General features: G+C 42.5%; 1 protein-coding gene across 2 annotated transcripts in view; it reads right to left on the reverse strand.

Moving 5' to 3' along the window:
- Positions 1-8,031: 8,031 nt before the first annotated feature.
- Positions 8,032-27,469, reverse strand: part of MYPN (myopalladin) — a 111,763-nt gene continuing 92,325 nt past the window's right edge. Inside the window, exons 15-21 of one of the 2 annotated variants that reach the window (XM_063670558.1) lie at positions 25,458-25,607; positions 24,453-24,535; positions 22,514-22,640; positions 20,421-20,628; positions 17,985-18,150; positions 13,107-13,240; positions 8,032-9,753 (exon numbers count right to left, since the gene is read on the reverse strand). In XM_063670558.1, the coding sequence (XP_063526628.1) occupies positions 9,584-9,753; positions 13,107-13,240; positions 17,985-18,150; positions 20,421-20,628; positions 22,514-22,640; positions 24,453-24,535; positions 25,458-25,607 (1,038 nt within the window). In that variant the 3' untranslated portion in view covers positions 8,032-9,583. The remainder of the gene's footprint in view (positions 9,754-13,106; positions 13,241-17,984; positions 18,151-20,420; positions 20,629-22,513; positions 22,641-24,452; positions 24,536-25,457; positions 25,608-27,469) is intronic. The other variant, XM_054436699.2, reaches the window with a different exon arrangement.

Raw genomic sequence — 27,469 nt, forward strand, 5'->3', positions numbered from 1 at the left:
AACTAATATAATTAGACAGAAATAAGAGGCAAACATATTTTTAGCAAATATGCAATTTTTTTGCACTGCACAGATTTTTAAAAACATGATATTAGCAACTTTTTAGCATACTGATGACCACTGCATTGTCAAAGTTTAGAAGATGCTTGGCATTCTTCAAACAATGCTTCAGTAATGAACTTTCTGAAATATTGAAACACTTAAAAGAAGAAAAAGCTATTAGTGATTAAAAGGACTTTGACTCTATTGAAGTCTAAGTAACTGTTCATTTACTGGTAAGGCACGTTGACTTTCAACTCAACCATTAGTGGAAGTATTTTCAATGCAGGTTACCCAAGGACCCTGGAAAGGACCCTGAATAAAGGCTATTATGAGTAAATTTGCCTACATTTATAATTTCCCTGGCAGTTTTGAGTTTACAATCAACTTATTAACAGCCCATATGCACACAAACTCAAGGTCCCAGCTTGGAAGGTACTTTGGGAGCACATGGAGGAGAAGGAAGAAAGGAAGAGGCTGTGATCAGCAGGAACACTTCGGGTGTCTGAGTCAGTTCCCTCTACTTCCCCTAACGGTTTGATTTTTTTAAAAAACTCTGCCAGCAATTTTATTAAACAGAAGTTGATGGGAGGGAGAAAGCAATTGGTTTTAAAAATTCAGCACCTCTGTGAAGTTAAAAGACTCTCGGGCATTTAGAATTTGTTCAACTGGACTGGTTTCTTCTGGATACCAAGCCAAGATGTATGGAACTGGAGTTAGGTCATTGTGGAGCATGAAGCACCCTGGCAGGCCTTGGGGAAGGGATGAGATGGGACAAGTTAGAGCAGTGAGATTATAGAACGTGGGGCACAGGGCACCTGGGGAGAAAAAAAAAGAATGAAGGCTAGATGCAGAAAGGATCATAGACACTCTAGCTTTGACACATCATAGGCACCGAAAAGGAGGAGGAAGTAGTCTTTTTTCTCTTATTCACTGCTTTGTCTGGTTCCCTGTTCTTGGGACCATAACCCAATCTAGTGTAATAGGTACAGGTATGCCTCGGAGATACTGAGAACTGTGTTCCAGACAATAAAGCAAGTCACATAACTTTATTGCTTTCCCAGTGCATATAAAAGTTACGTTTATACTGCAGTCTATTAAGTGTGCAATAGCACTGTGTCTAAAAAACAATGTACATAACCCTAATTAAAGAATACTTTGACAGGGCACCGTGGCTCACACCTGTAATCCCAGTACTCTGAGAGGCCCAAGGGGGTGGATCGCTTGAGCCCAGGAGTTTGAGACCAGCCTGGGCAACACAGTGAGATGCTGGCTCTACAAAAACTTAAAAAAAAATCAGCTAGGTACTGTGGTGAGCACCTGTAGTCCCAGCTACTTGAGAGGCTGAGGTAGGAGGATGGCTTGAGCCTGAGAGGCAGAGGTTGCAGTGAGCAGAGATGACACCACAGCACTCCAACCTGGGTGACAGAGCCAGACTCTGTAACAACAACAACAACAACAAACCAACAAAAAAAACTTTACTGCTAAAATAAATGCTAACAATAATCTGAACCTTCACAGACTCGTAATCTTTTTGCTGTCAGAGGGTCTTGTCTTGATGTTAATGACTGCTGACTGATCAGGGTGGTGGTTGCTGAATGTTACAGTGGCTGTGCCAATTTCCTAAAATAACAGCGAAGTTTGCTGCATTGATTGACTTTTCCTTTTATAATGATTTCTCTGCAGCATGCAATGCTGTTTAATAGTACTTTACCGGCGGTAGAACTTCTTTCAAAATTAGAATCAATCCTCTCAAATCCTGCTGCTCCTTTATCAACAAAGTTTATGTTATACTCTAAATTGTTTATTGTTTTTTCAACAATGTTCATAGCATCTCCACCAGGAGTAGTTTCCATTTCAAGAAACTACCTTCTTTGCTCAGCCATAAGAAGCAATTTCTGATCTACTCAAGTTTGATCATGAGATGGCAGCAATTCAGCCCCATCTTCAGGCTCCACTTCTAATTCTAGTTCTCTTGCTATTTCCATCACATCTGCAGTGACATGTTCCATTCAAGTCTTGAACCTCTTGGTCATCCATGAGGGTTGGAATCAAATTCTTCCAAACTCCTGTTCATGTTGATATTTTGACCTTCCATGAATCATGAATGTTCTTAATGGCATCTAGAATGGTAAATCCTTTCCAGAAGCTTTTCAATTTACTTTGCGCAGATCCATCTGAGGAATCACTGTCTATGGCAACTATAGCTTTAAGAAATGTGTTTCTTAAATAATAAAACTTGGGAGTTGAAATGACTCCTTGATCCATGAGCTGGATCAAGAATGGATGTTGTATTAGCAGGCATGAAAGTAATATTAATCTTCTTGTACATGTCCATCAGAGCTCTTGGGTGACCAGGTGCATTGTCAATGAGCAGTAATATTTTCAAAGGAAACTTTTTTTCTGAGTCTCAACAGTGGGCTTACAATATTCAGTCAATCACACTGTAAGCGGATGTGCTATCAACCAGGCTTTGTTGTTCCATTTATAGAACACAGGCAAAGTAGATTTAGCACAATTCTTAAGGGCCGGAGGATTTTCAGAATGGTAAATGAGCATTGGTTTCAGCTTAAAGTCACCAGCAGCATTAGCCCCTAATGAGAGTCGGCCTGTCCTTTGAAGCTTAGAAGCCAGGCATTGACTTCTCTCTAACTAGGAAAGTCGCAGATGGCATCTTCTTTCAATACAAGGCTGTTTCGTCTACATTGAAAATCTGTTGTTTAGTGTAGCCACCTTCATCAATGACCTCAGCTAGATCTTCTGGATAACTTGCAGCTTCGACATCAGCACTTGCTGCTTCACCTTGCACTTTAAGGTTATGGAGATGGCTTCTTTCATTAAACCTCATGAAACCACCTCTGCTAGCTTCCAGCTTTTCTTTTTCTTTTTTTTTTTTTTTTTTAGACAGAGTCTCGCTCTGTCGCCCAGGCTGGAGTGCAGTGGCAGGATCTCGGCTCACTGCAAGCTCCGCCTCCCAGGTTCACGCCATTCTCCTGGCTCAGCCTCCCGAGTAGCTGGGACTACAGGTACCCACCACCACACCCGGCTAATTTTTTGTATTTTTAGTAGAGATGAGGTTTCACTGTGTTAGCCAGGATGGTCTCGATCTCCTGACCTCGTGATCCACACGCCTCGGCCTCCCAAAGTGCTGGGATTACAGGCATGAGCCACCGCGCCCGGCCTTACTTCCAGCTTTTCTTCGGCAGCTTTCTCACCTAGCTCAGACTTTACAGAATTGAAGAGAATTAGGACCTTGCTCTGACTAGGCTTTGGCTTATGTGAATGTTGTGACTGGTTTGGTCTTCTATCCAGACCACTCAAACTTTCTCCATATCAGCAATAAGGCTGTTTTTCTTTCTTATCATTTATGTGTTCACTGGAGTAGCACTTATTTCCTTCAAGAACTTTTCCTTTGCATTCACAACTTGGTTAACAGGCACAAGAGACATAGCTTGTGGCCTAGCTCAGCTTTTGAAGTATCTTTCTCTCAAAGCTCAATCATTTCTAGCTTTTGATTTAAAGTGAGAGATGTACTACTCTTTCTTTCACTTGAACAGTTAGAGGCCAACGTAGGGTTATTAATTGTCCTAATTTCAATATTGCTGAGTCTCAGGGAATAGGGAGGCCCAAGGAGAGGGAGAGAGATGTGGGAACAGCCGGTTGGTAGAGCTGTCAGAACACACACAACGTGTAGCGATTGAATTTGCCGCCTTCTATGGGTGCAGTTCATGGTGCCCCAAAGCAATTACAATAGCAACATCGAAGACCCCGATCACAGATCACCATAACTATATCATAATGTTGAAATTTTGAATTGTTGCCAGAATTACCAAAATGCAACACAGAAACAGGCAGTGAGAGCACATGTTCTCACAGGGTTGCCACCGACTTTCGATTTGTAAAAACTGCAGTATCTGTGAAGTACAGTGAAGTGAGATGCAGTAAAGGGAGGTATTTCTGTGCTGTAATCAGTCATGAATTAGATGGGTTTTTCTGGATTCACTTGGGAATCTAGCGTTGGGTGATATGTGTGTAAGGAAATATAGTCTCAGTTTTAAACAACCACTTTACAAATGAATATGTGGAGCACAACCCGTTTATCATTTGAGGATTATCCAGGTGAAACTGTCCTTACCAAAGTCATCTTTTGACTCCTCTGGGAATAATTCTTCCTTGTACGTGTCCTTCAGGGCCCTAAGTCTACTTGCTGCTTGTCTATTGACCATGTTTTCTTATTGAATGCCTACAAAAGTTAAGTGATGAATAAAAAGAGAAGGATGCATTTAAACCACTTCTGCTATTTGGAAATTCTGAGTAATCCCTTAGTTTGGTGAAGAGTGATCTATCTCAAAAAGGCAGTTTGGGTTTAAATGGTGCATTTTCTTTCTCCATTTTCCCTCTGATCCCCAATGCCATGACCAATTAAGTTATGAAAAGCCCTTCAGTTGCTTGGAGAGAAGGGTGCTTATGGAATCTGCACACATTTTTGAAATAAATGGCGAGGCAAATCGCATCAACTTTCCTTCTTTCCCTGATCCATTTTTTGCAGGTTTCTGAGCTTCCTTTGGGGGCTTCATGAATGCTGCATGTCTAACGAATGTAGCACAAAATAGTAGGGTCTAATAAAGACAATATGTGTGCTTATTTCTATTTTCCAGGCACATACTGCACGTGTAACCAGGGGCAGTACCTTCCTCATGGATTCCAGCACTACAGCTTTGTGCCATCTGCATCCCTTCAGACCTTTACGGGTAAGTTCTACGATAATCATGGTAATAAAATGATTCTTCTCAACCTTGATTGCTCATCGGAATCACCTGGGAAGCTTTAAAAAATACTGATGCCTGTGTCACAACCCCAGGGCTACTGATTCAGTTGATTTGGGAAATGGCCTGGGTGTTGAGATTTTTTAAAAGCTCCCCAGGAGATTTTAATGTGCAGGCAAGGTTAACAATCACTGCTTAGACTGAATACACTTTATATAGAAATAAACCTACTTATATACAATTTAAAATTCCATTCAGGTTAATAAATATTTATTGAGTGACTACTCTATATAAGGCATGAAAACAAACTCCTGACACAGTCCGTACCAACAAGTAGCCAAAACCTAATGCAAGCAAGAGTGGGCTAGTGTAAGACGGAGGGCAGGCAGGTATACAGAGGCTATGTTCTGTACAAAACACTGTAGAGGCCAGGTGCAGTGGCTCATGCCTGTAATCCCAGCACTTTGGGAGGCTAAGGCTGGTGGATCGCTTGAGGTTAGGAGTTCGAGACCAGCTTGGCCAACATGGTGAAACCCCGTCTCTACTAAAATTACAAAAATTAGCCAGGCATGGTGGGGGGTGCCTGTAATCCCAGCTACCTTGGGAGGCTGACGCACGAGAATTGCTTGAACCCTAGGAGGCAGAGGTTGCAATGAGCGAGATCACGCCACTGCACCCCAGCCTGGGCGACAGAGTGAGACTCTGTCTCAAAAACAAACAAACAAACAAACAAACAAAAATGTAGAAAGTAACCTTTTCTTCCTCCAGACTCAAGGAACTTGGTATAAGGCTTCAAAGAAAGTAGAATTCTATTTGGTTGGAGTGTGGGAGATCCTAAAATATATCAGAGGTAATGGCATTTGAGATGGACTTGAAGGAACTGATAAGACTTCCGTAGGTGGAGACTGAGGAGAGCCTTCCAGGCAGAGGCAGAAGAAAGGCATGTGGCTGGAAAGCAGGTGCCTGTGTGAGGTTTGCTGCTGTGTTGGGTATGTTTTCTGAGTAATGGATGAAAAGCTTTGGGATCATATTAGGTAGCACAGGGCAGGTCAGCTGGTATCTGAATTGGCTCCAGGTAGCCATTAGGGGTTTGAACACTTGGAAATAATATTAATATAACTGGAGCAGTATTTTGCAAAGAAGATCTGCTGCTGAGATCTGGGCTGGGTTTGAGTAGGAAGAAATGGCAGGACTAGAGGCAGGAAGACCAGAAGGAGTATGTTATGGTTGAAGGCAGAAGTATTGAGGTCAAGTGGCCGGACCTGGTGGCTCATGCCTGTAATCCCAGCACTTTGGGAGGTCAAGGCAGGCAGATCACTTGAGGTCAGGAATTCAAGACCAGCTTGGCCAACATGGTGAAACCTTGTCTCTACTAAAAATACAAAAATTAGTTGGGCATGATGGCTCGCGTCTGTATTCCAAGCTACTTGGGAGGCTGAGGTAGGAGAATCGCTTGAACCCGGGAGGCAGAGGTTGCAGTGAGCCAAGACTGTAACACTACACTCCAGGCTGGGTGGCCGAGCAAGACTCCATCTCAAAAAAAAAAAAAAAAAAAGAAGTATTATTGAGGGTAAGTGAAGGAAGTAATGGAAGTCTGAACTGGAGTACTGCAGGGGAAAGGAAGAAACTCCTGACTATAAGAAGAATGATAGAAGTAGAATCAGCAGGACTTGTCCATTGATAGGGTAGAGGAAGCAAAAATTGACTTGGATGTTTCTTATTAGAATTATGAGGAATGTTGGTGGTGCCAATAACAGAAATCATTAAACTAGATTGAGGAATGGTTTATAAACGGAAGATGAATCTGATTTTGGATATGTTGAAAACAAACATCCAATGGAACTAAAATTTTTATTCAAATATTCCTCATTGTAATTGAATTCTAATTGGATTCTTTTTTTAAAGTCAATATTTTGTAGGGATAGAGTCTCGCTATGTTGCCTAGGCTGGCCTCGAACTCTTAGGCTCAAGCGATCCTCCTGCCTCAGCCTCCCAAAGTGCCAGGATTACACTGGTACTGGGTGGGTTCTAATGGAATTCTTAAAGCAGGACCCTGATTTGTTTGACATAGTGGTTCTCAACAAAGGCGGATTCTGCCTTTCAGGGAACATATGGCCATGTCTGGAGACATTTTGGGCTGCCACAACGTGGGGAAGAACAACTAGTGGATAGAGGCCAGGGATGCTGCTAAACATTCTACAATGCACAGGACAGTCCTCCATAACAAAGAATTATCCAGTCCAAAGTGTCAGTAGTATTGAGGTTGGGAAACCCTGCTTTAACATAACCTAATAGCTCAAATTTCAGGAATTTTTAGGCCTGCTAATATTTGGGGTGAGACAACGCCACCTAGTGGCCAAATGTAATATTTATCTTAGTTCTCTGTTCAAAAAGCTAAAACACACAGAGATGAAGAACATCCTTTCATGCGAGAACTATCTAGGGTTTACAGAAGAAGTGTGACGGGGAGGTCTGGTGTACAATCTAGGAGCAGTCCTGGGGTTAGAATGTGCTCTTTAAGCTGGGCACGGTGGCTTATGCCTGTAATCCCAGCACTTTGGGAGGGCGAGGTGGGTGGATCACTTGAAGTTGGGAGTTTGCTGTCTCCACAAAAAAATACAAAAATTAGCCGGGCGTGGTGGTGTGTGCCTGTAATCCCCGCTACTTGGGAGGCTGAGGCAGGAGAATCGCTGGAACCTGGGAGGCGGAGGTTGCAGTGAGCCAAGACCGTGGCACTGCACTGAAGCCTGGGTGACAGTGAGACTCCATTAAAAAAGAAAGAAAGAAAGAAAGAAAAAAGTGCTCTTTGTTTATAAGAGATCTCAGAAGTCAATATGGAAACAATATTTTACTGGATTCCATATGTAATGCATTCTATTCCATTAAGGATGCCTGTATTTTACTACTGTTACTGAATACATTAAAAAACAGAATCTAATAATTCTGCTGAATAATTGAAATAGTTATTGCTTGAGGATGTAACCTATGGCACTTTGTTTCATTAAGAAATAAAGATTGAAAAGATTTTTAAAGTTATGAAAAAAATAGAATGAAGAGCACTAGAAGCTTCTATTTTGCTTCAAGAGACAGCATTCTGCATACCTCAAATATTACCTTCCCTAATAGGTTGTGAGCTCCCTGAGGGTAGGGACTGTGACTTATTCATATCTTTACATCTGCTGCAGTATCTAGCACAGCATCTCATACAGAGTAGACATACAAATGATTTCTCGAGTGAATGAATTTATTTTTATGCTGGAAATCCTTGCCTTGAAGTAAAGACAGTTTCAAGCCTTTCTAAGCAGTTACTGTCTGTTCACACAAATACAATGCCAGCTGAATGTGCTTGGCACAGACAGCACCAGAGATTCGAGCACAGGCAATTGATAACAGACACCTGCAATTCATTTCCCTGCACAGCCTAGAGCAAACTGTGCTGTGATGAGCATTCCCAGGGCAGTGTTTGGACTGGTGTGTGGGTGGCATATTCCTGCAGAATATAAGATTAGGCTATCTTATAACAGACATAATAACAGAAGATTCATTCATCCAGCAAATATTTATTGAATTTCTACTTTGTGCTAGGTACTCTTCTAGGTACTAGGGATATCACAGTGAACTTAAGTCTAAAAATTCCTTAAGAGGCAGGGTTTGAATTGGTGATTAGAATAAAGATGCATATTCCCCTTTCCCCCTACTTTTCCATTTAGCAGAATATTCTCTACATAGAAAATGCAATTCGACCAATGATCTCAAAGCATTTCAAAGCTATTAAAGACCTCTCCTTCCAAAACCACTGCTCTGCTGGGGCAAGTGACAAAAACAACACTCTCCCATCATTTCCTCTCCTTGTTTGTATCTCTTCCTTCCTCCTACACTTTCAGACTTTTGGGGAAAGGGGTAGGAGCGCATGAGGTGTATTTTATGGGCAAATGATGACTCTTGCACATTTCGTAAGTGGTAGTTGAAGCTAGTAGTTTTTAAAGTGACCCCACAGAGGATTTCTTTCTGATTGGTTTATTAACAATCCTTTAGTTCTAGTGTCTAGGGATATGCAAAGTCAGAAAAAACCAGTCACCACCCAAAAGAAAATAGTGCAGACAAGCTGATAAGGCCATGTTTTGGCCACAAAATAAGCGCACTGTGCAATATCAAGTGTTTCAGCAAGTTTTTGGAATCTCAAGCACATTTTGACACCTTATTATGTGGCTCAGTACACCCAGGATATGCAAATCAAAAGTGTTTGCCCGCATACGTGAGTTGTATGGCATGACCTCCTAATGCTAAGTGGAAGCTGATTTAGTGAATTCACCAAAACTACTGCTATACGTGTAATCGATAAAGGCGATGGTGACCTCTCCGCCTTTCTCCTTGGCATTGTTTGTTGAGTTAGTCATGTCCTAAGGTCACTACTGCCTAACTCCTCTCAGCCCAGGCATATGGCTCCTAATTGCTCCTAGTACGACCTAAACATCCCTAACACAACAGGGAGCAGGGAGCATGCTAGTTTTTTCCCAAAGCAGTGGATGGCAACTGTGTGACATCTTTGGTTCATCTGTATTATCTTCTCACATCTCTGTTGGAATCTTTAGAAGGCACAGCCCTACCTTTCTCCCTCAGCTGAGACTGCAAGAATCCCTAGCTGACTTATTCAAAGCACTCCTTGCCACAGGTCCAGCAGCGTGGGAACTTACTCAACTTCGGAAACCACCAAGTCTGGCTTGTTCTCATTCCCCCTCCACAGTCCGCTCTCTTACACAGCAGGCACCCAGGCATTCTTAAAGTTCATCACTCTCCACTACACTTCGAGAAGAGCATGAATATACCATCGTGCTTTCCATGGAGGAAAAGGCAGAAAATATGTCAAGTCCTTTACTGGTGAGAGATCCGTAGCGACTGCCACTGGGCCGGACAGACATGGGCGGTGGGATCTGATGGTGCCACTGAGCTGGAAAATGGACCAAATAATGTGTTACGATCAAAGGAATGCAGTCCAGCATGTACGCTGCAGAGGTGCATTCTGTCCTCACCCCGATGCTCCCTGCAGATTCTTGGTAAAGCATATAACTATACCTGGGTCTGAATTGCCTCATTTGTAGAAGAGAACAATAAAGCCTTCCCTGCCAGGAATAAGGAAACTGCGCTGGTGATGTCTTAAGCCCCTAATTCCAAAATCTGTGATTCTAATTCAGTAAGAGATTAGAATCCTACAAGGGAGAGATTAGAATTCCTCTAAGATGTGGCCAGGCATGGTGGCTCATGCCTGTAATCCCAGCACTTTGGGAGGCTGAGGTGGGCACATCACTTGAGCTCAGGAGTTCAAGACCAGGCTGGCCAACATGGTGAAACCCAGTTTCTACTAAATACAAAAATTAGCTGGGCATGGTGGCGTATACCTGTAATCCCAGCTACACAGGACACTGAGGCACGAGAATCACTTGAACCCAGGAGGCAGAGGTTGCAGTGAGCCAAGATCATGCCAAGGCACGCCACTTCACCTGGGTGACAGAGTGAGACTCCATCTCAAAAAAAAAGAATTCTATAAGATGGAAGAGTGGGTGACTAGGGTGATTTCTCAAGCTTATCCCCTTCCACCGTCCTACCATGAAGACCTGTTAGGGGCAGTGTACAGAAGGTTGTAGGCTCTCAAAGAGGGTACCTCAAAAGATAGAGACAAGAAAGCTGCAGAAATGAAAGCCAAACAATGGGTTTGCCCCTCTGAGCAGTGCCTACCTCATACCCTAATCACCCTAATCAGTCATTACCTACCTACCCACCTCCCTAATCGGGTTCTATTGTTACAGCAAGAAGACTGAAAAGTGATTTAGGTACAATCAACCATGGTTCAGGGACAAAAGATAATTTATTAGAGTTTCTATGTTCACCAAGTGCTGCTGTTTTTAGCAGATATGACTTTAAGGTTTGAACATGGCCTGAGTGAGATATCTGTCTCTGCTATGGTTCCTGATTCAGAAATTACCAGGCAATCTTTTGATTAGGTTTCTGGGGACCTTGATGTGCAGAAGGGCGTTCCCTAGGTGGGGAACTCTCGTGCTCTGGGTCCTGGAAAGCTGTGCCCCTTTCTAGCATTCTGATTTAGAAATCGGTCCTTTATTTCATCATCTTGATTCAGTTTTTCAGTCTCCATACTTCTGAGTGACTTCAGAAAAATCAAAATTTGGAGAACCAAACCTAGAGCAGTTTCACTAAAGAGCAGACACTCAGTAAGGCCTGCTCTTGTGCAGTCTCTCCTCCCAGCCCCTCCATCTCTTAGCCCTTCCCGGCTCTCTCTGACACCTTAACTGGACTACTGCATTTCCTAGGATTAGGAAGTGAGAGAAGAGAGAGGGGAGCCTACGTGTCCTATTCCTCAGAAAGGCAGGAAGTGTGGTGGCGGGGAAGGGAATTGATTCCAGCCCAAGTCCTCCACGCCTCCTCTATCCTAGGTCCCAACTGAGGAAACAGCACCGCCTATTGTTGGTGATATGGAAGCAGGACAGGAACGAAAGGGAGAGGAGAGCCAGGGCAAAGTGACCTGGAAACTCAGCCACTGGAGGGCAGGATTGGCACAAGAGTCATCTGTTTCAGGGCTTATTGGTGGGGAGTTTCTCAGTTGGAGACCTACTGCCTTCTGATTTGGTGAAGACTGGGAAATGGTTAAGGACTGAGCCTTGATTAAGGAACATATCACTACTGGCCTCTTTCTCCCCCGATTTTTCCAGGGAAAAGTACATTAGTGTCTGCTTCCTTCACAGTTTAATCTCTTCTCAAGTCCTAGGATAAGGGAAAATAACCAGAAAATTACATATTTTCTCCAAAAACTAGACCTAGGGAAAATGGCAGCCTGAAGCCCCTCCTGTATGGTACTAAAAAAAGGGAATACCTGCTATGCAACCATAAATAGCAGAGAGATCTATCAGGTAATAGACAGAGCTAGTCTTATTTATTATTTTGGCTAATCAGGTTAAGCCAGTTTTGAATGTGAGATTTTCTAATCAATTATGTTTTTTAAAAAAGGATTAAAAAAAAGAAACACTCTTTTGGGTTAAGAAATATGTCTCCAAAAATACCAGTTAATGTCAAAAAGTGTAGGACTGAGTACACAAATACATAAATAAAAATTTATTTCTTAGATCCTTTTGAAAATTGGAAATGTGGTTCAAAGAAACAATGCAAAGGCCTAGATTTGCTTCCTAGCTATAGTCATTAACCTCTCTGAGTCTTCCACTAAATATATAGCACAGCCAAGTCAAGTGTGGGGGAGCTTCCCAGAAGATGTGCTCCAGCTCAGTCTAAAAGGTTGAGTGGAAACTCACAGGGAGGGTGGGGCGGGCTGTTCCAGGTGGTGGGACAGCCTGTACAATGTTGTTACTCTCATGTAATCTTCAGCGTTAAATGAAGGTAACAATTATAATAATCTCATGGGTCTGGGAGATTTAAAGGTATCACTTTGAATCCCGCCTTTGGATGAGAGAGGGGAGCCTATGTGTCATTCTACAAATGTCACTTGATATTATTATTATTAGGACAGCTCTCTATTATTAGAGAAGTCTGATTGGGGGGTTGGAGCAATACACATTTGTTAAATGAATAAATGAAAGGAGTTTCAAAAATTCTGCCAGGGCATCACAGGCAGTGAGACGTTCCAGTGGGTGGCCCGCGGCAGCAAGGAGATGGAAAGAAAACATTGGATGTTCAGAGGCACAAGCACTTGCAAACTCTGTACTAGCTGTAATTCTTGGTATTAGAGGCCCTGTCTTGGAAGAAGGTGAAGCTCATAGTAAAATGTAAAAGTGTACAAACACCCTGAGGTAACCAGGATGAGATGACTTTTAAAATCTATCTCTTAAGCACTAAAATATAGTATAGTCTACCCAATTCATTTATGGAAACATATTCCATCTATATTTATTTATTTATTTTGAGGCAAAGTCTTGCTCTGTTGCCCAGGCTGGAGTGTAGTGGTGCAATCTCGGGTCACTGCAACCTCTGCCTCCTGGGTTTAAGCAATTCTCCTGTCTCAGCTGCCCGAGTAGTTGGGATTACAGGCGTGTGCCACCATGCCTGGCTAATTTTTGTATTTTTAGTAGAGGTGGAGTTTCATCATGTTGACCAGGCTGGTCTTGAACTCCTGACCTCAGGTGATCTGCCTGCCTCGGCCTCCCAAAGTGCTGGGATTACAGGCCTCCCAAAGTGCTGGGATTACAGGCGTGAGCCACCTTGCCCGACCCACTTATCTTTAAAAAAAATTTTTAAGCTGTCAGTTGCATACAGATGTTCAACTGACAGCATTACACTTACCGTATATATCCAGCCTGGCAGTGCATGACACGATGCCAGCTTCGTTCTTGGCTGACAACGTGTACCATCCAGCATCTGATTTCTTGGCTGGCTGAATGAGAAGGCAGGCATACCCTGTTGTGTCCTGGTGCATACTGGAGAAAAAGAGAGAATATACCTATATTTTATCTGGGGGCGGAAGTGCCTTTGTCAAATTTAGGGTTCCAGCAAGAAGGGGGAACTCAGCTTAAGGCAGACATCAAGACAAATTTGAGGTGGAAGACGTCCCAGAAGAGCAGCAGTGAGCTTAATCATGCTAGGAGGAGGGGGCAGCTGGGGCTGAGACCTGCTCTTGCCCTCCCCGCTGCTGCAAGTCCACTGAAGTTGCGCTCCCCACCAGCAGAACCCCCACTTTTCACAACCAAAGTTCAGAAAGATCTCTTTTCCAAACAAGGTTGGACATTTCATCGATAACTTTGTTAGGACGCTCTGGGATGAACAGGGAAAGCAGGACAAAATAGAGCTAGCGGGTGGATGGACTGGCAGCATAGATGGCATTTCCTAATGTAACCAGTCGGGCTCATGCAGCTTCCAGCTTCATGAGGTTTAGGAGGAAACCAGCCTGCTGTTTCCTTCTGTTTTTCTCCACATCCACAGTTTTTCACCTTGACAGCATATTGGAATCCCAGGCCACATCCCAGGTAATTATATCAGAATCAAAGGCTGGGATCCAAGCATTAGGATTTTTGGAAACTCCCCAGTGATTCCAATATGCAGCCGTGGATCAAAAACCATAGGGCCACATGTTCCCTACACCCCTTGTTGGCCTGGCCCTCTTATCACTCATAGTTCCAAGCTCTCCTCTGGGGCTGCCACAGCTCATTTGCACAGTAGGGGCCACAGCAACGGCTTCCTGAGCTCAAAGGATGAATAAGTGTTTACCTTTCATTGAAAGTTATTATGTCTAAGAATTTATAAAGTAATAAGAATAAACAAGAATAAATCAATTAATAACAAGTATGACAAGAATAAAGTAATAAAATATCCACCACAATTTCACTACACTAACACATTGGCTACCTTTACCTTCTCATTAGTTAATTAATTAATCCATTCATTCTTTGATATATTTCTTTAGTAAACACTTACCGAATACTATGTTGGGGAAAATGCTAGGTGCTACTGCCTTGGGTGCTGAGGGTGTAAAGATGAACAGGACAAAAATTCCTTCTCTTTTTTTTGAGACAGAGTCTTGCTCTGTTGCCCAGGCTGGAATGCAGTGGTGTGATCTCAGCTCACTGCACCCTCCCCCTCCCACGTTCAAGAGACTCTTGTGCCTCAGCTTTCCAAGTAGCTGGGATTACAGATGCCTGCCACCATACCTGCCTAATTTTTTTGTTTTTTTTTTTGGTAGAAATGGGGTTTCTCCGTGTTAGCTAGGCTGGTCTCGAACTCCTGACCTCAGGTGATCCACCCGCCTCGGCCTCCCAAAGTGCTGGGATTACGGGTGTGAGCCACCACACCCGGCCAAAGAAATTCCTTCTCTAGAAGGATCCCTAAGTTTATGGAAAATAAATAAATAAAGGATAAATAAGTAGAAATAAAGATAAATAGAATGCAACAAATGCTAGAGTAATGTCGTGGGAAAGATGCCTGGGGAAGACAGAGGGGAAAAGGTTATTCTGGGAAGCCGCAGGCATCAAGGAGGAGGCCTGAAGATACTGGATATTCAGAAGCACCAGCATATGTGAGGTGAGGCGCACAGAAAAACGTAACACTGTAGAAAGACCTGAGATGACTAAGATGAGATTACTTTAAAAATCTATTTCTCAAGCACTGAAATATAATGTAGCCAATTCAAGGGTGGGAAAACTTCCCAGAAGATGTGCTCCAGCTCAGTCTCAAAGGTCGAGTGGAAACTCACAGGGAGGGTGGGATGTGGCTGTTCCAGGTGGTGGAATAGCCTGCACAAAGGCGTGGTGGTGTGGGAGGGAGCATGGCATATTCCTTACAGCTGGGGTGGGAGTGCACACGGGGTACTGGCAAGTGAGGGGACGGGGAAGAAGGCAGGGGAGAGGGTCACGTGCACCATGGTAAAGGGATGGGATCCTTCCTCTCAGATTATGGGAAACTAATGATATATTTTAAGCAAGAGCTGATATAATCAGTTTGTATTCTTTTTTTTTTTTTTTTTTGAGACGGAGTCTCACTCTGTGGCCCAGCCTGGAGTGCAGTGATGTGATCTCAGCTCAGTGCAACCTCCACCTCCCAGGTTCAAGTGATTCTCCTGCCTCAGCCTCCCAAGTAGCTGGGATTACAGGCACATGCCACCATGCCTGGCTAGTTTTTGTATTTTTAGTAGAGACGGGGTTTTGCCATGTTGGTCAGGCTGTTCTCCAACTCCTGACCAAAAGTGATCCACCTGCCTTGGCCTCCCAAAGTGCTGGGATTACAGGTGTAAGCCACTGTGCCCGGTCAGTTTGCATTCTTAAAAGATCATCCTCACAGTGGTGAGGAGGGGTATTGAATAGGGCTTGAGCCTGGCCGCAGAGAGACACATTAGGGTGCTATTGCTGTAGTTTAGTGAGGTGAGGCAATAGCAGTGGAAATTCATGCATTTGTTTGTAATTCCTTCATCTTACATAATATGCTACTAGGTGAAAGGCATTGGGTGTTGTGAAGAGTCAGGACATATGAAAACAAAGAAGATGTGGTCTCTTCCCTCAAGATGCTCACAGTCTAGTTGTGGGAGAGAGAATGAAACCATTAGTACTAACAATTGTGACTATGTGCAACAGTTGCTGGTAGAAGAACATCAACTCAGTCATGGACCAAGCCGGGGAGGAAGCAGGGGCGCTGCTCTTCCTTAGAAAGATGATGTTTGAGGTGAGTATTAAGGGCTAACAGACATTAGGGAGGTGGGCTGCAGCGTGGAGGTAGAGAAGGCGGCGAAGAGAGTTCCCAAAGAAGGAATGTCCTGAGCAGAGGTATATAGGTGAGAGAAGGCAGAGACATGAAAACCGTAAATACTTACAACACAGTTATAATCACAGTGATATACAGGCAGTTCCTGACTTAGGATGCTTGCATTCCGTATGCTCCTCAATTTATGATGGGGTTACATCCAGATAAGTCCATCGTAAGTTGAGGAGCAACTGTATCTCTCTCTCTCTCTCTGTATGTGTGTGTGCGTGTGTGTGCGTGTGCATTTTAGGACCATTCAGATGTTCCTAGGTGTGTGGTTTTCAGAAGCCAATCACTATGACTTTAAAGTATCAAAATATCCTATTCTTTTTTTCTTTTGAGACTGGGTTTTGCTTGTCCCCAGGCTGGAGTACAATGGCATGATCATGGCTCACTGCAGCCTTCAAATCCTGAGCTCAAGCAATCCTCCCTCCTCAGCCTCCTGAGTAGCTGGGACTACAGGTGTGTGCCACCATGCCCAGACAATTAATTTTTTTTTTTTAGAGATGGGGTCTTGCTATGTTGCCCAGGCTGGTCTTGAACTCCCGGTCTCAAGCAATCCTCCTGCCTTGGCCTCCCAAAATGTTGGGATTACAGGCATGAGCCACTGTGCCCAGCCAGAATGTCCTATGCTTACATTAAAATGACAGGCATCTTTTCACTAAAGGCAGGGGAAAGATGAATGGGCAGTGAGTGGGCAGCGGTCTCTGAGTCTTAGGCTTTCCCCACGGCAGCATCTCAGTCACTCCTCCTCCCTCCCCTGCCACTGCCTTCCCCAGGAAGTGGTGACTAAACTGAGCTGGTCCTCAGAGTCCAGGACTGAGCAATCACCCAGTCCCAGCAGTCAGCCTCGACTGGGAATGAACTTTCCAGACATTGATTTTGTTTTTGCCCAATAAAACCATATTTAAAATTGTAGACCCTCAGTTTACTTAGAGTATATAGTTTAATCTAGTTTAACATATTGCGTTGTTAGATTGGAGCATTAACCCAAGACTATTCTCTGTTCTTGCTTAAGTTTTACTGTAGAAAAATACACACCCCCACACCCCCACAACCCCAACACACACAATACACACACATATTTTAGATGACAAAATTCTTTAAAACCCAACAGCTACAACATTCTCTGGGGAAATTTCCATTTACTGTGGCGAAATAATTCTCAGTAGAAAGTTTTGTACAGAAGCAACCTTTGCTTACTTGTCCCCTTGTGGTATAAAACCAAAATGGCAAAGAAATTGCCATTTCCCTAAGTTGGTTAGGGAAGATTAAGCAAAGTACCCAGTTTAAGAAACTGTATCCTTAAGCTTACTTTAAAAACAATCATTTAGTGATGGATGGAAAAGGAGTATAACTGCCTTGATGTTTCATTTTGTTTTAGCTTTTTTACTTCAAAGAGCTTTTCTGGGTCCTGATATAATTGAAGACATGAGACAAAAAATTTGCAAAATCTTCCATAAATTCCTTGTACTTTTTTTTTTCTTTTTCTTTTTTGAGGCGGAGTCTCACTCTGTCACCCAGGCTGGAGTGCAGTGGCGCAATCTCAGCTCACTGCAAGTTCCGCCTCCCAGGTTCAAGCCATTCTCCTGCCTCAGCCTCCTGAGTAGCTGGGACTACAGGCGCCCACCACCACGCCTGGCTAATTTTTTGTATTTTTTAGTAAAGACGGGGTTTCACTATGTCAGCCAGGATGGTCTCGATCTCCTGACCTCGTGATCCACCCGCCTTGGCCTCCCAAAGTGCTGGGATTACGGGCATAAGCCACTGTGCCTGGCCAGGAATACATTCTTAATACACACAATAATATCGATGAAACACAAATGCATTATTCTAAATGAAATAAGCCAAACTCAAATAGCAGCAGACTTATTTGGGTGGCGCAACAAGCCCCACTGAGAGTGGGAGTCCCTCTGGATGTGGTGGCTGCTGTACCTGATCCTCTCTCTGGTGAAAGGGATGGTCTCATTGTCTTTCTTCCAGTAGAACACAGGTGGGGGCATGCCTATCACGCGGCACTCCAGTCTCACGGGGTGGCCTTCAGGAACGCCGCAGTTCTGTAGTTTCTCCAGGATCACAGGTGCTTTCTTCACCTCTTTGGCTGAGCAAGAGAAGGGTCATTCTTTTTCTTTTTCTGTTTTGTTTTCTATTTTTGTTTTTTTGTTTTGAGACAGAGTCTTGCTCTGTCACCCAGGCTGGAGTGCAGTGGCAAGATCTCAGCTCACTACAACCTCTGCCTGCGCCCCTCCCCTGCCAGGTTCAGGTGATTCACCTGCCTCAGTCTCCCGAGTAGCTGGGACTACAGGCGTGCACCACCAAGCCTGGCTAATTTTTGTCATTTTACGAGAGATGGGGTTTCGTCATGTTGGCCAGGCTGATCTCGAACTCCTGGCCTCAGGTGACCCACCCACCTTGGCCTCCCAAAGTGCTGGGATTACAGGCGTGAGCCACTGCGCCTGGTGGAGAAGGGTCATTCTTATTTGAATAGTAAGTACTTTGAGGTTCATGCCTCACAGTCACCACAGTTCTGGAATTTAGCAGAGTGGGCATGCACCCACCTTACCTCCTGGTCAGAACACTCCTCAGGTCTCTTAGTGAGGATCGCTGCCTTGATAAAAGCTTCATAAATGGTTTAAAAAACAGAAAGAAATGGGGCAACCATCTCTGCACATCCCACGAGAGGCAATACTTGAGGATCTGGGTCATACGCATGGGATGCAAATGCCAGGAATGGTGGAATTAAAGGAATTTCTTTTATATCTCAACAGTAGATTTTGAGAAATCATATATTCTATTTACTAAAACAGATTTTTGGGGGAGGAGTTTTATTTTGTAGAAGACATACTAGTTTTTCCACAAAAATCTGACACCTACAGAATAATACTATCTAAAACACACACACACACAAGACTGTGCTTCCCAAGGAGGCTTTTAGAGATTTGGCCAGGACAAATTTAGGTAAAGGTACCTCATGTCTTAGGGTTCCAAGGTCAATATTTTTTAGCAAAATAGTGGAATAAAGGTAAAAGCCTGAAATCAACGTATTCTTGCAGAATTAGTTTTTCCTATTTTATTGGTGAGAAGAAATTAAAAGTGAGGGAAGGAAAAAGATATACAGGGGAAACTGCCACTAGCCTAGAGAGAGGATTAGCATGCTGAAGCCACCCTGATTTTCTTCTTTTTTTTTTTGAGATGGAGTCTTGCTGTGTCACCCAGGCTGGAGTGCAGTGGTGCAATCTTGACTGACTGCAACCTCCGCCTCCTGGGTTCAAGCGATTCTCCCGCCTCAGCCTCCCTAGTAGCTGGGATTACAGGTGTGCGCTACCACACCTGGCTAATTTTTGTATTTGTAGTAGAGATGGGGTTTCACCATGTTGGCCAGGCTGGTCTTGAACTCCTAACCTCAGGTGATCCGCCCGCCTCAGCCTCCCAAAATGTTGGGATTACAGGCGTGAGCCACTGCGCCCCACACCCTGATTTTCTTAAAGGCCACACTGAGAGTAGGAGGAAGCCCAGCACCAGAATTCCTGCATTCTGACATTTACTTCTGGTTGGACTACTGCTCTGCAGGGCTGGCACCTCCCAGATGACAATGTCTTGTTGTCCTTATATATAGGCATTACAGTGTTTTGTTCACATCATCTAAGAATATAATGTTTCATTTGTTTAGACATTGATTCAATATTTCTTGGGCACCTTCCATGTTCCAGGCACTGAGATACGCAGAAGAGAGACAGGCACTGGAGATGCGCAAGATGAGCCACAGTCTTTGAACTCAGGAGCTCAGCATCTCTTCAGGGAGGCAAATAATTAACAGTTACACAGAAGGCCCTACCTGCTCTGTGAATCTCTCCTTTCCTGAGTGCTATGGAAACACTTTATGGTTGTTAGGCTGGGAAGGGGTAGTTGTGCCTGGTGGATCCACTGTACCTGGCGGTGACATTTCAGTTAGGTCTTACAGAATGAGTAGGAGGTTGCCAGGCAGAAAAGGACATCCAGGTAGAGGGATCATTGGCGCAAGGGCATGAAAGCTTAGATGGAGGACAAAGAGCCTGGTATGTTCCAGGAATGATGGACTGCAGGGCAAATAACTGGAATTTAGTGACAGCTAATTGATCGATTGATTGATTGATGATTACAATGGCTCTCATTTATTTAATGGGTATTATGCACATGGTGTCATATTATGATTTTAGATTACTGGCATGTTTTTGAAAGTGCTGTGGGAAATACCGCCCCTACCACAGTGAAGGGGAAACTGAGATTGGAGTTAGTAGGGCAAAGGATGAAGGAATTCTGGCAGAGGCTCTGTCTATTTGGGTAATGACTTTGGAGGAAGTTGTGTTTAGGGGTCCCAGAAGCAAACCTTACCTACTACAGAGAGCTCCAGACTAAAAGAATTCTGCCCGGTTTTGTTGGTAGCGATGCACGTATAGGTCCCTGCGTCGCGCTGAGTGAGCGGGTCAATGAGCAGAGAGTGGACTCCGGTCTCCCTGACCAGCATCTTGTGGGAGGCATCTGGTAGCACAGGTTGGCCATTGAGTAGCCATGTCAGCTCCGGAGGCGGTAAACCACTCACCTAATAAACAACAGGACAGCTGAGGCAAATGACTGATGACAGGCACATTTATTTGATGGCTGAATTCTTTATCCTTGCTTGGCACCAAACAGACAGTGAGAGAAAACATGGAGTGATGAGACACCGCTCTGTAGGGGCATCGAGAGAAAAGAAGGGTCTGAATAAATGGCTGTATGAATTTGAACTGTATGGTACTTTGATCACAGTTGAGGTCATGGTTAACCTATTTGATTATACTCTAGATTGGAATAAATAAGAATTAAAAAAGTGAAATAGATAGATATAATAGGCCTGCAGCATCAATTTCAGAGACAATATACTGCTTACATACCTAATAGCCAAGAGAAAAGGCAGATTTTTTTTTCTAAAAAAAACGAAAACAAAAAAAACACAGGATACTCGTGCAGAACATGCAGGTTTGTTACATAGGTATGCGTGTACCATGGTGGTTTGCTGCACCTATTGACCTGTCCTCTAAGTTCCCTCCCCTCACCCCTCCCACCCCCCCAACAGGGCACGGTATGCCCCCCTCTCTGTGTCCACGTGTTCTCAGTGTTCAACTCCCACTTATGAGTGAGAACATGTGGTGTTTGGTTTTCTGTTCCTGTGTTAGTTTGCTGAGGATGATGAAAGGCCAGATATTAAACCAGAGTTCTCGAATCTTGCTGTGTATTACAATCATGTGGGAGGTGTTTAAAAATCCTGGTGCCCATTTACCATAAGTCAGAATCTCTGGGGATGGGACCCAGGCATGGGAATCTTTCAGAGTTTAGGGAGGGGGATGTAGCAATCAATCCAAATATTATTTAGGCAGCCACAGAGAGAAGAAGAACCACAGATAGAAGTGGACCCTTTATGAATGCTTAACCTCAAGTTTTGACTAATTTGCATCTAAGTCTTCCATAGCATTCTGCATCTATGGGCAGAAAGGGTGACGTAAGCTTCTCTTCATTCTGAGAGATATCCAAGCTGCTCAACTAGAGCCCAGTCAAAAAATGAGAATGCAGAATAGCTAAAGATAATGGAGGTTAATTAGTATGAGAAATCAGCTTCTGTTCTCATACACTACCTTGGAGCCATATTTTCATGTCTATAAATTTTCAAAGGCCACACATCCAACAATCACTTCAAGGATGTGAAAATCACACCATATGGCTTTATAGTAATAAAGGCTTTCCATATGAAAAGACTTGTATCTAAATCTTCCATAGCATTCTAGAATTCTTAAAAGGCTTAGACGCAAACGTCTGAATTATAGTAGTCCTCCTTTTATCTAAAGTTTCAGTTACCCGAGGTCAACCACAGTCTGACAATATTAAATGAAAAATTTCAGAAATAAAGTTTCTAAGTTTTCAGCTGTGTTTCGTTCTGAGTACATGATGAAATCTCATGCCGTCTTACTCCATCCTACCCAGAGTATGAATCACCCATTTGCCCACCATGTTCACACTGTCTATGCTACCTGCCCATTAGATACTTAGTAGCTGTCTTTGTTATCAACTTTAAAAAAATAGTATATGTAGGGCTCAGTACTACCTAAAGTTTCAGGCATTCACTGCGGGGCTTGGAACGCGTGCCCCTCAGATAAGGGGGAACTACTGTGTATCACCTCTTTGGTTGTCTTCTAAAAATTCAGTTAACTTGATATAATACCAATGTAATTTTTATTAATATATAAAGATTCAAAAATTTCATAAAATAATTTCATCTGACATTAAATACCAAACAAGCCTTATGATAAAAAAAAAGTGATCTGTCTCCCTTCCCCATCTCATCTTTCCTGAAAGAAAAAAAAAAACCCACAAAACAAATACAAACAAAAATGAATGCAAACAAATACAAAATATGAACAGATCTGGAACCAAGCATGGGTGCTGGAGTCTACCTTACAGTCCAGCCGACAGAGGCGCCCCTCATGAGCTACCATATCCCCAGGAGCCTGCAGGAAATGTGGTCGGAAAAAGCGTTCCTGTAGGGGCTCTTTGTCTCTTTCTTGCGCTCGGGATCTTCCCCTGTAACAACAAGCATGTTCAGATATTAAACACAGAAATAAATTTACAAACTTATGATAATAGGCATTTAGGCATGGCTACAGGACCTAGAGAACAGATTTTTTTTTTTTTTGAAGGGGGAAAGGGGAGCCTGGACCATAAACAATAAATAATGGTGTGGAGCTGATGTAAAACACAAAGTGGTAAGTATCTCATACACTGTGGGATTGTCTTGTGAGATCTGCAATCAAACAAACAGGCTTAGCTTCTTTCTGTCATTCTGGGTTAAGTGGGCTCAGCTCCCCTTGCTATGAGTTCGACCAGTTATTCAAAAGCCATCAAAATAAACAAATAGATTAGTATTCAGTCTGAACCTCAGACGAGAGCCAAAAGAGAAGTCCTGTTTATTACCCAGAGCAAGGCAGCTGCAATCCCTGTGTCTTTGAGTAATAAAATTTAACCTGGCTATAAATTATGGCAGACCATTAAAGATGACTGTGAACTTAAACTGGATAAGACTGACTAATGGTAACAGCTGTTTTTGAAAAAGGAGGAGGAGGAGGCAAAGGGAGAGGGGGCCAGGTGTGGTGGCTCAAGCCTGTAATCCTAGCACTTTGGGAGGCTGAACCAGGTTGATTGCTTGAGCTCAGGAGTTTGAAACCAGCCTGGGCAACATGGTGAAACCCCGTCTCTACAAAAAAATACAAAAATTAGCCGGGCATGGTGGTGCACACCTGTGGTCCCAATTACTTGGAAGGCTGAGGTGGGAGGATCACTTGAGCCCAGAAGGTGGAGGTTGCAGTGAACTGAGATCCCACCACTGCATTCTAGCCTGGGTGACAGAGTGAGATCCCATCTCAGAAAAAAAAAAAAAGAAAAAGAAGAAGAAGGCATAGTTGCAACGGTGGTGAAATACTGTATCTGAAACATGGGTCACTATTTTTGTTCCTTTGGTAAGTCACATTTAATTCGTCTGTGTCAGCAGCTATAGAATGCTTTGCTAACACTTTGTGGCACCGTAAGATTCAGATGGAAAGCCAGGCTCTTTCTTCTTAGTGGTTAGTAAAATCAGAGAGGAAGAAAACCAGTTGTTGTATTGGAGACAACAACAAAAACATGCCATCAATATATATTCAATCATTAAAGGTTTCTGTTTTATGAAACGAAAGATGGTAACTTACTTCAACGGGTCTGATTTATGTATTATGTGTGCAGGTGCTACTGATGGTTACAAATTTTGAACTATTAAAAGCATGCCAGGTTGGGAGTGGTGGCTCATGCCTGTAATCCTAGCACTTTGGGAGGCCAAGGCGGGAGGATTGCTTGAGGCCAGGAGTGTGAGACAAACCTGGGCAACATAGTGAGACACCTGTCTCTACACACACACACAGAAAAATTGAGCCAGCATGGTGGCATGCGTCTGTAGTCTCAGCTACTTGGGAGGCTGAGGTGGGAAGATGGCTTGAGCTCATGAATTTGAGGTTGCAGTGAGCTATGATCACACAACTGCACTCCAGCCTGGGCAACAAAGTGAGACCCTCTCTAAAAAATAAAAATCAAACTTAAAAAAAAAAAAACCCGGAGACTAGTGCTTGTTAAACTTTACTATGTTTGTGAATCACCTGGGAATTCTGTTAAAATGCAGATTCTGAGTCAGTAGATTCGGAGTGGGGCCTGGGATTCTGCATTTCCAACCAACTCCCAGGTGATGCTAGTGCTGCAAGTGAAGGACTACCTTTAATTAAGAATTTGTGGATCTAGTACTTTGGTGCTCATGATAGTGGGCAGGTGCTTGGGAAGGGCCTAGAAAAGGGGAATTCTTATTGTCTTTACCTGTGAGACTGACCAGCAGAAGTTAGTCGACTGCGAATGGGCAAACTTTGTACCATCAAGTGGCCAGAACAGCTGATTCTCCCCTGACAAACAGAAAATGAACAAGATTAAAATAAGAAGAATCTCACATTTTTTCAACTTACATAAAATTTTCTGGACCAGAACATTGTGAAATTTTGGCTATTATGAGTTTTTCTTTGGGGGAGAGGAATAAAAACAATAAAATATGATTTCTTAAATCATTGGTAATATTCCAGGGGGAGAGATTTTTAAGAGTATGGTAAGGACTTTCATTTTTAAACTGAGATATGAACAGCACAAAGGTAAAAAGAAATTTGAATTCTTATGTATTTTATTTTAAGTCAAAATTTAGAAAGCATGGCCAAATATTTTCATACGTTCCTCAACAGAGATTCTTCAGAACTAACATTTCAATAGGAATGGCTGTTATGGTTCTGTACTTCCTATTCAAATAGTAATTGAAGATGTTTATTCTGCCACATCTTTTAGGGGAGTTTTAAGATTTGGCTTTATTCAGAAAAGGAAAGTGGATTTCCAAGTTTAAAAAACAAAACAATCCCAAAATGTGGACATTATGAGTTTGAGGGATATTCACAAACCTTTGCAAGGTAATTTGCCTATTCACTAAAGAACAAAAATGACAGATCATTCTTGATAGAATGATTGATATAATGATTTATTGACTCTTCAAGAGAATCAATGTGTTGAGAAACACAAGATTTAGTTCAAGAAGTCTGCAAGGTATACATAGTGAAAAAATAGTACTAATGTCCCTTGACAAAGGCTGAAGGACTGAGTGACCCGTCAGTGGCTAACTAGTCCTTTAAGTTGTGATGCTGTGCCCTAGTTACACAAAATCACAATGCTTCTCATTCATTTTCCTCAGCAATCCTTAGTAACTCGCACTTCTCAAGGTCTCATTCACAATGACATCAACCGCTCCTTCCTCAGAGTGCAGCACAGCGCAGAACCCTGCGTCTCCACCTGGGGGTTGGCTGCCATGATGGTGTAGTTGCCATCGTCATCACTGGTGGTGGATTCAATGTGCAGAGAACATGTCCCATCTCCTTCTCGCCTCATTTTGCAGTGCTCATTTCTCTTAGAAATCTGCTTCCCATCTTTGAACCAGTAAACCTGAAATGAAAAATTATCAAGATGTACACTGTATTGTTTATCTTTAGAGGTTAATGAACTAGGGTCTGGGGTGAGGAAAGGGCCAACTGCCATCTTTTAAGTGAGCATACTTTATGAAGCACTTGAAAAAAAGTTATAAAACATATTAAAAATGTCTGTATAATATGCCCCTCCACTTGTACCTATATAATACTATTTAATATTAAATATTATATTATTTAAGTCAAGAATCCAATATAATTTAGGACTAAGATGAAGCTTTTGACTATTTTTCTTGTACTTCACACATAGTTTTAAAAGCCACCCTAAGGACTGGACGTGTCTTCAGAAGCAAAATAATGAAAACCAGGAGAGTGGATATTTTCTCATTACCTTATTTACAAGCTCAAGTCTCCTGCAGTTGCAGATCTCAGCACTTAGAATAAGTCACCTTGCTTGAAAGGTTAGTATGGTTTGTTACACCAAATGGAATGAGGCTAGGATTAACTTGCTAAATTTCTCATCTAGCCAAAATGTAAATATCTATGTGTGTGTGTGTGTGTGCGCACATACACCTCTATCTATATATCTCATGTTAAGTTTTGCATGTGTGAAGGAGATCTCTCGAAGACAGAGGAGATAAAGTGCTGGTTGCAGCTGTCCTCCTCTACTTTTCCTGGTTACCTAACCATACATGATAACACTATGCTAATGTTTATGAAGGTAGAGCAGAGAGATCCTCTGCCACAAACATGCTGGGTGTAAATCCTTCTCTCAGCTGACTGCCAAAAAATCTGCTGACATGTGATTTTTCAGCATCCGGTGATAACGATATGACATTTTCAGCATTTACCAACCTAATACAGTTCACTTTGTACAAGAACAGGTGCCCTGTGGATATTAAATAGATATTAAGCAGACAGAAGAATATCAATTTGGTGAGTTTGATGGCTATGAAAATCAATAGCCCAAAATATAGTATCATGACTAAGACATTTATTTTAAACTTTTATTAAAATTTGAACTTACCCATAAGTCTGATTTCTTTTTAGCCTGACTATTTAATGATCTCATTCCTGATGGGTTTTTTTTTAAGTGAAATTATCTAGGCTTTGCTAATTTTCTGGTATGGGTTTTCATTCTCTCTGTAGATACTTCACTAGAGTCTGATAAGACTTTCTTACTAAGAGGGAAGTTTATAGCAATAAATACCTACATAAAAAAAAAAACCAGAAAGACTCCAAATAAATTAGCTAAAGAGGCATCTCAAGGAACAAAGCAAGAACAAACCAAATCCAAAATTAGTAGATGGAAAGAAATAACAAATACAGAGCAGAAATCAATGAAGTTGAGACTAAAAAAATACAAAAGACCAAAAATACAAGAGACGAAAAGTTGGTGTTTTAAAATGATAAACAAAATTGACAAACATTTAGCTAGATCAAGAAAGAAAGAGAGAAGTGAGAAGACCCAAATAAAATAAGAGATGAAAAAGGAAACAATACAACTGATAACCACAGAAATACAAAGGATCACTAGAGACTATTATGAAAAACTATATGCCAGCAAATTGGAAAACCTGGAAGAAATTGGCAAATTCCTGGACACATACAACCTACCAAGACTAAACTACAAAGAAACAGAAAACCTAAGCAGACCAGACCAATAATGAGTGATGAGATTGAAGCTGTAATGAAAAAGTCTCCCATCCAAGAAAAGCCCAGGGTCTAATGGACTCACTGTTGAATTCTACCAAACATTTAAAGAAGAACTAATATCAATTCTACTCAAACTATTTCAAAAAATTAAAGAGGAGGTAATACTTCCAAACTCATTCTACAAGACCAGCATTATCCTGATACTCAAACCAGAGACCCAACAAC

The sequence above is a fragment of the Pongo pygmaeus genome, chromosome 8 (genome assembly GCF_028885625.2).
Source record: "Pongo pygmaeus isolate AG05252 chromosome 8, NHGRI_mPonPyg2-v2.0_pri, whole genome shotgun sequence".
Lineage (NCBI taxonomy): Eukaryota > Metazoa > Chordata > Mammalia > Primates > Hominidae > Pongo > Pongo pygmaeus.